We start from the raw sequence: 13,180 nt of genomic DNA on the forward strand, positions 1-13,180 counted from the left end.
TTAAGGTAGGCACTTTTAATGAATTATATTTTAATTTAATGATAAGCCTTCTGTAGCCGATGTTGTGCACAATAATTTAGGTTCCTCTGAACTCTAATGCATTGAGCAGATGGGTTGGCACTCAAATTACTACCAGTTTATCAGACCAAATGAGTATTTTCCTATCCTTAAGTGATTACGTGTTATAATTAGCTCCATGTCCCATATGAGCAACTGAGTTTATTTGATTAAGAAACACAGATTATGACTGATTTCATTTTTGAATGGCCGACAAAGTGAAATAAATTTCTGAAATCTGAGAAGTTTTTCAGTCGCTAACCATATATTGGTATTTGCTGTCATTTCTTTCATTTGTTCACATATTTTTTCTTTCTTTCTACAAGAAAGTATTGAATCAATTTATGAAGTGAATTGTGATGTACATTATTATTGTTGTTGTTGTTGACGTCGTTGTTGTCGCCGTCATTGTTGTTGTTGTTGTTGTTATTATTATTTGGGGAGTCTTAGAGCTGTGTTTCATACAAAACTATTGCCCTTTTTTTTTTAAATCCAAAAGAACATTTAAATAAATGTAATAATCTTACTCAGTTCATGTATGTCAAGAAACATTATAATGGACAATTTCTCAAATAGGTTTGTGTCTAACATAGTACCCCAAAACTAAATAACACAATTAAAACCCTGTTAATTTTACAGAAAGGAGCTCATTTTATGGTAAACCATTATTCCAAAAGTTTCAAAACAGATTCAGGTTGAGAAAAAACACAAAATGTTCAGCATTAATTTAACTCCAGCAGAGTTCATATGAGCCTAATCAGGATTAAATGTAATGGTGCTAAATCAACATCAATTTCACTATCAGATAGTACATTCAGTCCATATTGGACTCATATTAACTCCATTAGAGTTCACTTAACACTGAACATTTACCAGGGTGGATTTGCTAAAAGCTTAATCACACACGTCTGCATGTTTGAGTATGCAAATGAAATTATACAAAATGGATATATAATAGAGTAACAAAAAATCAATTATATATTTGAGCTACTAATGCTTGGCAATAAGTAATGCTAATGGCAAATTTTGATTAGATCTTACATTAGCCTTTGTGTATGTTTACAAGAGTAATATGTATACACATTGTATGCATTACACTTTTTCTGCTTTGAAACTGAGTAATATGCTAGTGCACACACTTCTGATTCTATTTTTTTTTATTATTTTTTTTATTATAAATGGTTACCAAAGTCTTTATTAAGAAACATTTAAGGATTTTCATAGCTGAAGGCCTGCAGTGCCAGAAATATGCTTTAGATTTAAGAGGCCTCCTTTCATTCTCATTTAATCCAGTCATCAGGAAGTTCCACCCCTATCACAGCTTAATTGTAACCGAAAGGACAATGAAAGTTTAAAAAAATTCCTGGAAGTTGCAAAAGATATTAGCATATAGCTTATAGAATAATAATAAAAGCAACAAGAATAATAAAGCACTTTACTGTAATAAGGGGGAAACTCACCTCAACCACTATCAATGTGTAGCATTGGTAGTGATGCATGGCAATCATTTTGCACCAGAACACTTACCATACATCAGCTGAGGTGGAGAGGGAGGGAACAATTTTTAGCCCATTAAATTGGGGGAAGATTAGGCACTCGGTTGGGAATTTAGCCAGGAGACCAGGGAATTATTATTATTATTATTATTATTTGTAGCAAACACGCCTGCCACAGGCCACCGAAGTGGCTTTCCTTGGGGCCCTCCAGCACAGAGACACAGGGAGATGATGTTAAAACAGTCCACATTTATTCCACGAGGGTTTGGCAAGATGGTATAGCCAAATGAGCAGATGTTAAACCCTGTCATGACTGAAGCTGCCTGGTGTGGGTGGGGATGGCAGATTTAACCTGTGCGCAGTGATTACCTCACTACGCACAGGTGCAGCCACTCCTGTTCCTGGGTCCAATTAGCCTGGCCAATTATCTAATTCTTAACCAATTATCCAATTGGCCAGGTCTAATTAGCTTGACCCAGGGCAGGTGTGGCTGCTTAAACCAGCCATCCCCACACCACATTATTATTATTATTTATTTATTTATTTTTGTTCAGGAATAAACCGGATAAATAAAAATGTTCAATTTGAATGTCAAATTTTAAAAGAAATATTCAAAATGATGTTTTGCAGTTGATGTTTAATAATTAATTGATTAATTGTTAATTGTTTTTCAATTTGAAAATACAGCCTACATGCCACTGTATAGAAGAATGCAAATGTAAAATAAAGCCAAACATATAAAAAGAAGTGGGGAAATCATTTATTTTGCCTGGAATTCTCTGTAAAATGTGGATCATTCAGAAAAAAAAGTAATTCCCCATCACCACTTTGATCCTTACAGTGGTTTCAGCCCTAGTGATTGTGATATTGTGTGTTGTGGTGACGCTCTCTATCTCAGCCAATTGCTGTGGGCTCCAGTCTGCACGGGCACTGGAGTACCAGCAGAGTGCATATACATTACAGTGCTACATGTACACTGCTGTGACTCACTGCAGATCTTTGCAGCTGTCAGCAATGGGGTGGTGAGTAAGCAGAATTTACGCCGTTGGGCTGCCTCTGAACAAGGCAGGAGGGGGAGGGTTTACTACAGGCAGCAGCCAGGAAAACGAAAATGAGGTGACACACTTTTGTTGAAGAGCCCAGCTGGGGGCAATCTGTAAACTGTATGCCAAATTATTGACATCATCAGTCTGCACATGAACACATCAGCACCATGTTTGTTTTCTCACGCTGGTAAAACATCATGTGATAGTCATATCCTTATCCTGTTACAGCAGTACATTTGCACATTCAGGACTTAAATCCTTCTTGTGTACCCTTATATTTGAATTCATACTTTGCTAATATTTCATTTAGTACTAGCATGCAACCTTTGTTTAAATATGTAAGATATATTTTTTTTAAAAGAGAATTGTTCAGACTACTTTGGCAGATGTCATCATAATGGGAACTGTCATCACTTTAGGGGAGTGAAGCCAGTCAGAAGGGAGGGACACTGCAGCCTCAGTGCAAATATTCGGAAAATTACTTGAACTGACCTGTTCAATTCTAGTCAGGATATCTGGATTCCATTACTGGGGGAAATTGGAAGAGCTTTAAGGTAGATGTACTCAATAGACCTCTGACATGAGGTGAAAATTGAGTATATGCAAAATCAAAAATGTTTAGCAATTTGGAGAGACTGTGTGACGCTGACTCTCACCCAATATAAGGTTCCACTGTGCAACCTCCTTTAAAAAATGTTTGAAAAATAAAGAGACATTGATTAGGTTACTTCATATACCTCTGAATTATTAGCAAAAAGGTGTCAATACCCTCAAAATTTGCATGAACTCCCAAGTTGTTGTAAATAATTGTTTTTATGCAATTAACCAAGATAATCTGCTAGAGGCAAAGTATACACCTGTTTTGTGTGTGTGCGCACGTGCTTGTGTGTGTGTGTATGCGTGGGTGCATGCATGGGTCCATGCATGCGTGCAGGCATGCATGTGTGGTTAGTCTTGTAATGATGCTGCTAAAATCTGAATGATGTAGCAGGGCCACTGCAGGTTTATAATCACAGCAAGGTCACATTTGTGCTATTTTTAACATTAATGTCATCAGACATTAATGTTAGGGCTTTCATTTTAGATTCTCCAACATAAATAATATGAGAGAGAATATATGCATCATAGACTGCTTACAACTTGTAGAACTGGACCAAAGTTGTGAATGAAAAATCTAAAATCATTTAAAATGCACTGAAATTTAAACCAGGTTTCCATACAATTAAATAGAACTTTACATAGGATTTTAAGACAGAAGTGACTTCACAAAATAGATCTAAAATATATTCTTGAGAGAAACGTATTAGCTGCACACAAAGGTTTTTTTTTATTCATGAGGTTTGCTAAAATGTTAGTTGATAATAAATTTATGGAAGATGAAAAGTGTAATCCTATGAGGTAAATAAGATTTATAAGGATTAGAATATGTGATCCTGCCTTTTATGCAATCTCAGAAAGCAGAAATTGATTACTATAAGCAAGGGAGTTATCAATATATAAACGTACTGATACACATTACACTAATCCAGGAAACTACAAGCCAGTTATTTTAATTTGCACCACTTGTAACACTTTGGACTCTGTAGACTGTAGACAAGAATGGCTTCTTAAAAATCTAAATTGTAAGGCATGAAAATGTAGTTTTTGCTGAGGAAGATCAGGATGACCAAATCTGGATGGTTTGCACTGGTTTTCACAGAAAAGAGAATGAAATCTGTTCTTGGTTGATTTTCTACATACCCCGATTGTTATAATGATCCTTTCCTGGGAAGTGAAAATGCACGATTAATTATTCTTTGGTCCTGCTTACACCAGATATCATTCATTTTATGTACTGGAGAGGAACAGCAAAAAGAGATGCAAAGTAAATTTTGATGACCTTAGGAGAGAAGATTACCTTCACCCAGTCTCCGAGGCTCGATGAAAAATTAAACCAAGAGGATATTTTTACGTTGATAAATAAATCATAACCCACTTAATCCCATATGACAGGTTGTGCTCGTTCATTAGGCTGCCCCTCATCTATGAAGGTGCCCTGCTGAAGTAACCCTGCTATTTAAGAAGTTTCTTCTGCCACCAGCTGCTGTAGAATAACAGGTTAATAACTTTTCCACATAGCCTGACACGGTAAGTACTCCGTTGGCAACACAGGTGAACACAGGCAAAGGACATAGCCTACTATAGCCTTCACTATGCAACAGAATAATACTATAAGTATCCTATTCATCATAGTTTCTTTTTAAAACTATGGTATTATTGTATATATGTTTTAATATTAACATGCCAGTAGAGAGGTTCAACTCATCCTAACTCAAATAATCACACGTTAGCTGCTTAAATGTTGTCGTTACGCTTACGCTGACGATAACAGCCTGTATGCCCCGTACTACCGTCAACATGCGTTTGCCCAGTTCATCTTTGTCATCGCAGTCCAGTATTCTATTAATGGAAAGCATTAGATCATCTGTGACGGCTGGCAGCGTTCGACCCCTGTAAACGGCATTGCTGCTTGAAATTTCTTCTTGGAAGGCGAGGAGAAACATGAAAATGTTCCAGCGTGTGTGTGAGTGAGTCTGTGTGTATGTGCGTGTGTGTGTGAAACTGTCTTCCCCTTTCTCTCTTTGTCCCTCCTCCAAAGTAAGACTCGCGCCGGAGCGCTGTATGCATGTATCCCACTGCAAACAGGATGAACCACAACAACCTTCACTCCACTCTCACGTCCATTTAACCCCATATTCGGTACGGCCGGCCGGAATCCATGCTACCCTGACACACGATATTGCAGTCCCGTCTCCCCGACAATATCCGCACTCATTCCCCACTGAAGCAGCATGCCCGAGACGGGAGCGGCAGCAGCAGCCGCCGCTGCAGCCGCAAGCAGCTCCACTGACACCGAGAGCTCACGGCACAGACACCGATCACAAGAGGGCGAAAAGACAGATCCAGCTGCTGCTTCTCAACAAACGTCCTCCGGGGTTTTGGGTGAGTTTCCCGTTATGTTAAGGCAGACTAGATTGAGTTCGTGAATGAAATGTAAAACATGAGCTACGAGCACAGGTGGATGTGAGGGGAAAACAAGTGCAGGGACGTTAGCTAGCTATTGCATTGAAAGCGTCACATGCGGGCAACGTCCTTTTGTCTTAATTCTCCAGAGCAATGGAAGCCCTTCAAAATGATATTTTCTTGTCAATAACACGGCGCTCTAAAGTAAAATGATGTCTTTGTTTTCAGAGGTCAAACGCATCATCATTGCTTCCAGTTTCTTTTTTTCGCTCATTTTAGTGGTAAGGTGCGTTTCGGATTTAGATATCTGCTGTGTGACATATGCTGTTTTCTCGCACGTCAAACATCCCGTGTGCTAGTTTTTCTCAAAAATGAACTTTCCAAAGTCACACCAAGAAGGCTAAATTAGGATGCATTGTTCCTGCTCCTTACTTACAGTAGCTAGCTAGCGATATTGCTATTACGCGTTGTCTGGTATTTCAGACATATAACGGGAAAGTTTTAATAGCTTGGCCGTTTGCCGAATTCAGATAACCCGTAGATTAAAAACCACGTCTCGCCACGGTTTATAGCTGCACAGTTGTGCCATTGTAGATGCAATATTGCCGAGCTAGCTATTTAGTTGAAGCATCAACAGTGTTACTACGGTGTTTATTATTATATTTGGCCTTAACTTAAATACAATACTATACTTGTACGGGCTGATAATGTTCTTCATTATTATTAGCCTTGCATATCGCTTTTTCTTGGCTGCATGTTATCCTTGTTATTCAGTATTAAATGACTGGAGAACACGTTAATTGCGGCGGTTTGTGTTTTTGTGTCTGGGGCCGCCGCGTGCACTCCTCCAGTTGTGGTGCAGGATGATGCAGTGTAGCCATGGCCAGTGTATTGGAAGGGACGTTCTGTATGCAAGAGCAAGGCAAGGTAACTCGTGCACAGCAGCTCTTAAAGGTGTACTATGTAAGTTTAAGCTTGATGTTTTATAATATGTCATTATGTTTACATGGCTGAGAGCAGTTTATGTATGTATTTTGTGCATGCGTACAAGCATGGGGCCAAAACGAATTAGGCTATCTCTTGTCTGTCAGCAGTTCGCTTGCTGAACAAAACAAGGGAAGCCCACTAAGTAGTTTTCATTAGTTTAAAGATGTTTTATTATCAAAATACAGTTTAAAATCATAGCGTGCCATACGTGATTATGTCCTAGATACTCAAGCTGTGTTTCAGCTAGGAGCATGTTGTATTTTGACTTGCATGCCATGAGCAAAAAAGGCTGTGGGGTTGGGTTGGAAGTGAGAAACTAGGATTACCAGAATGTTACAGAACCCCATTTGCACATGTCATTTTAATTCTCAGATCTCCCAATGCAAAGCTATATATAATTAAGCTGGTGGTCCATCCTGCAAGGATTTTCTTGGTGGGGTGTGTGGATGCTCATCTTCATATTTGCATCATATTGCCTAATCTTGGTGATTTGGGTTGGATTGTGTTGACTTTGTGTCTTCCATCTTCCTTTGTGACGAAATCCTTGCTGGCTCAATGGGAATGCATTGCTGAAAAATGCTTTTCTCAATACAGGAAGAAGCTATTGGATTTCTGGGTTTTGTGTATGACCATTTGCTGTATGTTTCCTATTTGGCATCTTGAATATGGTTTATGGAGTTGCAGAAATTTACCATGTAGCATTTAACTATTTTTTTTCTTTATCTTCTTTGGTCGTGTTTCCTGATATGTTTGTTCGATTTTGTATTGATAGAGGACTGAACTCTGAACCCACACACAGGCCTTTGTGTATTTACTCTCAGAGAAATTAAATATGAACACAAAATTTCCCCGTGAATTAAACATAACACCTGCTAGACACTTGCAGTATCCAACCTGCTTTCATAGATGCCACATTTGACTCAATTTCATCAGTTTAACCTCTTGACAACAGCCATGCTGTTCAGGAAAATGGTATGGCATACAGTATATACACAGTAAAATGCTCAGTGTTAAATCGACTCTTACAGAGTGCATGTGGTCCATGTTAGATTCATATATACTCTGTTAGAGTTTAATTAACACTGAACATTTCACTGTGCATGAAAACATATTTAAAAAAAGAAGAAGCTGTTAGCGACTTCCACTCTCTCCTTGCCTTTATGTTCTTTTACGTGAGTATCAGTGGAAGAACATTAGTTTACAAACATCCAATCTCAAACTAAAAGGTTTTTGCTTTTGTAGTTTGTGGCATTGACATCAGGAATTTTTCCATCTACCTTCTACTATCTACACATTTCCCATTCATTTATTTGTATATTAAATATTTGTGTTCTTATAATTTATATAAGAATCCGATATGTATAAGATTACAACATTATTCATTGCACTACACTACTGCTTTACTGTTTAATTGAAATACAACAACATTTAGTTATTTTCTGAATATGTTAGTTTATGTATACATCATATTCTTGTGTTGTTTATTTATGATATGCCTATTATTTTAAGTCAGGAAATAGAGCCACTTTGGATTTCAGGATTGCCAATGTATTGTTTCATTTAACTAGTCAAATGAATCCATTCCACAAAACACACCAAACATTTCAACCTGTAAATATTATTTATCTGTAAGTGATGTATCAATTTAATACAATACCATAATTTAATAAAAATGCCTGAAATGTCTTTCAAAAATAAACTTCCTCGGCTTCAAACATCTGATCAAAAACAGTGCAGTGTAAGAAAGTGTAATGAAATGTAGCCTACTTTAAAACAAGTACTGCATTTATGGTGCAGTCTAGTATGATCTAGTATGCGTCTCCATGTATAGAAACCATCTGAGATTCACTTCAACTGGGAGATACTCACCACAAGGCTATGACACTTTCAATTGTCTGTTTCTGTGTCTGCAGAACAACATTGATTGATTGATTTTTGAACTCACAATGATTGATTAATTTAGCTGTTTACAGAACAGATGTGAATTTATTGGTCGTGGTATGATGTCCATGCACCCAATGTGATATTACATGCTTACCAATATACTTATTAGCTTTGCAAATATTACATAAACAAGCACGAAACCGTCCAGACCCACGGCGCAACTGTACTAACTATATAGCTAGGTAGCTATGGCATGTCCTACCCACTGTAATGTTATTTGTTGTCCTCCGTGTGTCCATACATCTGTATCGGTGGTTGTAGCAGTGTGTCCTTAGCTCCTACTCATGCATGCAGGATAGCATCCGTACGCGCTGACTAGGTTAACTAAAGTAGGCGAAACGCGAACATGTTACAGTTAACTAAAGTAACGTTAGGCGATAAAGCTGTGTGTAAAAATGTTGTGCAGTTCGAAGTGGTGATTTTGGGAGATGCAGACAGATAAAGGCGTTGCGCTAACTAGGTTAACTAAAGTAGGCGAAACGCTAACGTGTCAGGTTTAGCTGAAGTAACGTTAGGCGATGATTTTAAGAAATGCAAAGAAAGGCATCGCTAGCACCACCTGCGCATGCAATGATTTTAGGAAATGCAAAGCACCACCTGCGCATGCAGCCGACTAAACGTCCCTCTCAGATTGTCCGTGAGTGAGTGACCTCAATTTGCCATGCATAGCCCACGGGCCATGGGAAAAAGCAGTTATAGAACAGGTATATCATGATTCTTTTGCTTTCATGGATCAACATGATGTTATCACTGTTGTAGCATCTGGTATGGACACTCCACCAGCATTACCACTTCCTGAATAAATACATTTAAAAATAAATATATTTACCCTCTCAAATATTGGTGCACTTTTGCCTTTGTGCCGAGACTACTTTTCTTGAGGAAGATTAGTCAGACAGTTGTACCTCTTCATTTTTTGTGCCAGTGCACACCTCCAAATAATGGATCTCGTCCTTTTGCACCCACTCAAAGTGCTAAAAAGGCAAAGGTGAACATTACAACTTTGCCACAACAATCATTTATTGTACCCATGGTACTCCAGACAGAATATACCAGTATTTGCACAAACCAACTCTGTTTGCCCCTTGCTCTGCATTTTGCCCTACCAAAATAGGGCCTTCAGACTGTACAGTTCCTTTATATAATGGTTGTTCTACTGTCCTCTGTCCTGGAGCTGCATGCAATGGCAAACAGCATAGATGGGCCTCCTACGCAGACAGGTGTTAAGAGGTTTTGAGTGAGGGGCAGTTGACTACTGACCCAGCTGGAACGAGATCCAGAGTCAAAATTTAAAGCCTGATTTGAGCTTACTTGGTACAGACCAAGCACAGAGCATTACTGCTGACAAAGCATGTTAATATTTGAACTTAAGTTAACGCTTGAAGACGCCTCTTGGCTTAACATCAATATTGATATTTGCTGTTAGTGAGAACTAAAGGAATGTTTTCTCGGGATAGCTAGTGAAGAAAATAAATTTCACAGATAGCACTGGTAAAACTTATTGTTATGTGTTAGATCTGAGATTGAGATAATGAAAAGGTGCATACACTTTAGTCTAGGCCTAATGTTTGAAATATTGAGTGAAGTGCTGCTGTACATCAAATAGCCTATGTGAAAATTTAAAACCCCAGCCACAGCATCCTACTGTAGTTTTGTTGCACTGCTAAGTGAACATGGCTGGATGATTTACTGGAAGCATATGACAGTGAAAATTTCTAAACGTTGTTATAGGAACCATGGCTTTTAGAAGTGGAAAATGGAAAATCAGATCCTCTGTACTATCAAATTGCCCTTTGCCCCATAGACTTAAGCAGCTTTCACTTATACCAATAGAATTTAGGTGCCCCTTGAATGTGAACAGCTGGGATGAAGTGAAACTTGAGTGAATCCGAGGGATTCGATAGCCAGCTCTCTCCTGGAAAATCAGACTGCAGTGAGTGCATTCCAGACAGGAAGTACTGTAGACCACACCCTTCATGGTAGGTGACCATTATTGGTCATATTTGTTATTCTGATCAAATAAATTATGTCCGCATGATTAATTTCACAAATTAATTTGCATTCACACAGGATAATGTCCTCTAGGCGCGTTGTCAGGATAGGGTTTTGTTGTCATGTGTACATTCAAATAAAATAAAATGTATGCACGCACAACAGTACACCGTAAGAAGGTTCAGTGTTAAATCAGCTCTGTATAGTTTACAGTAAAATACAGTTTATTTTACTTTAGTCATTTTGATCATTCCTGGATAAAATGTAAACTGTTAGAGTTTTTCATGTGTTTTGTTCATACTTTTTTTTCTCTACCAGCGTTCGTGTTTTGGCTCTGCTCCTACCTACTTACACTGGATGTGCATGCAATTATATTTTGCCTTACATTTGTGATCCTCCAATAAATCAATTTGTAATGGAGCTATAGTGGTCTTAGAAAGGGATAGGCTTGAGTCCAACTATAAATGCCATATGTGCATAAAGGAAAATAGCTCCATCATTAATTCAGCACTTTGTCCAGATGTGGTTGATGATGTTTGTAGGCCCTCCTTCGAACACCATTCAAGCGCGACTGGCACAGCTGTGTCGAGAAAGAACCAGAATGTTTTCTGTGGTGTTACAATGCCTGATGGTCCTTCTGCATGTCTCAACTACGTGTGGAGTCACAGCAGGCTAATGTTTGTATGGTGTTCCACCAGAGCGGCGCTAATCTTGCTCTCAGACGTCCTTTCAACTGCCACCTCAGACAATTAGCAAAATATGCTTGTTTCTGACAGCTGAGGTTATGGTCAAGCAAGTAGTGAGGAAATGTTTGATCTAGCTTCTGGTTCCGGTTCTGGTAGCGGTGATGCTTGTTTGTATGCTTAATCTGTACAGGAAATCTTACTGGGCTGTATTCTTATTGTTCTGGAATGATGAAATGAGTTACATTGCTCATATGAATACTTTTTTTAAATCTCATATGAAGCACTATACAGATACACAGTATCTGCATGAAATAAATGAGCACTTTGTGGGTTTCCATGTGTTCCATTTTGAATCTTACAGTGGTTCCTTTCCTGTGATCCTCCACTTCTTTCCCTTTGTGAATAGTGTAAACTAATTCTTAGCCTTTTTTGTTCAGTCTTTAAAAAGACACTCCTCCCACTGCTGAAATCATGAGTGAAACATTTTAAGCAGGGAGATCCAGTTTTGTCTGGTTATGAGCGATTGACCTTCTGGTGGTACTTCATCCTTCTTATTGAGTTTGTGCCTCTTCTGTATGCTGTCTGCGAGCTAGTAAGGTAGTGGGGCATGTGAGTGAGTTGAATATCACCCAGTCTACTATGGAAACAGCTATGTGGGGCAGTGGTGTGGGGCTAAGATGTTGCAATCGTCACAGAATGGAGACAGGCTGCTGTTTGCTCAGTTGAACAATGTGCTTCATCCAGATTGTGTTGAGGAGATGAACCAGAACCAGCATTTCAGTAAATCACAGTTCAAGGCTGTGATGCTCTGTGCTGGTGGTTATGGCGGATTTAACATTGGTTTACTCAAGGGGAGTAAGAGGCAGACATGATCCTACCATATCCTCTCCCCTGGATCTGCTTCCAGTATAATGCTGAGCCACGCATTATCTTTATTGGTGACCTGGGAAATTGCAGTGTGGGGTGACCTTGGTGTCAGTAATAAGATAGTTGTCTTGCTATAACATATCACCAGTACTGCATAACCCCTTCACCATGTGATATGGCATACTTCAGAATTTTTATTTCATAATCCTGCTTAAGTGCAGTGTGTACTTTCTTTCGTTTAGTCTTGAGGAATCTCCAGAGAGATTTTTGTTTATTCCTCCCTGAGAGATTAGAAATGCAGGCTGACCTTAAACACATGTATAATATGTTGGGTTGATGAACCAAGATCCAGTGATCCAGAAGTGAAAAGAACTTACAGTGGAGTAGAGTGTATCTTTAGCACTGTTTTTTTTCTGCCTGCCAGACCCAACATGCAGTTCTCCATTGACTGCATGTTGCACATGCCTGACTTCACTGTAACTCATCCACACAAGTAGTAGAACATCAGTTCAATTCAGGAAACATTAATGTGTAAGCTTCGCTTTCAACACCAGCAAAACACCTATGTGCCTAATGTGGCTATTAGCATGTTCTGTGTGCTAGCGTACTGGACTATGTCACCAGAACCAGATATGAAAAGGTCCAAATATCTGTCTCCTGTTTTTTCTTCATGTTACTGCCTGCAGATTCAGCTAGGGGGATGTTTAGACAGTGACAATCCACTTAGACAGTGTGGCTGTGTTATCACTTAGCAGTTGACAGACTCCATGTCTGAACTATAAATCAGTATTTGGCCGCTTTTCTTCTATTCCGTGCATCTGCTGACTTGGGGGAACATTTTTTTTCCGGTTGCTTAGTGAGCTCATGGTATGGAGATCTACAGCGGCCCAAAATGCTGTTTTTAGCCTCATGGGCTGAGGACAGCTCTAGTTCAGCGCCATGGTGCTTTTTGTTGGCTGAAGGCCTTCCTGATTGGCCAGAGGGGTACAAAGACTTTTCTGTCTCATTTCATTCATTCAGCAGAGTGATGTGGGGAAATGTGCATTTTTCTCTCTCAAAGTGCAATAGGATTGTGTTCCACTTAACTCCAGCACTGGGGGAG

The 13,180-nt window shown here is 39.0% G+C and overlaps 1 protein-coding gene across 2 annotated transcripts in view; it reads left to right on the plus strand.

The window, feature by feature from the left end:
• The first annotated feature begins 4,985 nt into the window (after positions 1 to 4,985).
• ano8b (anoctamin 8b) overlaps positions 4,986 to 13,180 on the plus strand; it is a 33,727-nt gene continuing 25,532 nt past the window's right edge. Inside the window, exon 1 of one of the 2 annotated variants that reach the window (XM_035415623.1) lies at positions 4,986 to 5,581. In XM_035415623.1, coding sequence (XP_035271514.1) covers positions 5,431 to 5,581 — 151 coding nt within the window. In that variant the 5' untranslated portion in view covers positions 4,986 to 5,430. The remainder of the gene's footprint in view (positions 5,582 to 13,180) is intronic. The other variant, XM_035415624.1, reaches the window with a different exon arrangement.

Source organism: Anguilla anguilla, chromosome 4, assembly GCF_013347855.1.
Source record: "Anguilla anguilla isolate fAngAng1 chromosome 4, fAngAng1.pri, whole genome shotgun sequence".
Taxonomy (NCBI): Eukaryota; Metazoa; Chordata; class Actinopteri; order Anguilliformes; family Anguillidae; genus Anguilla; species Anguilla anguilla.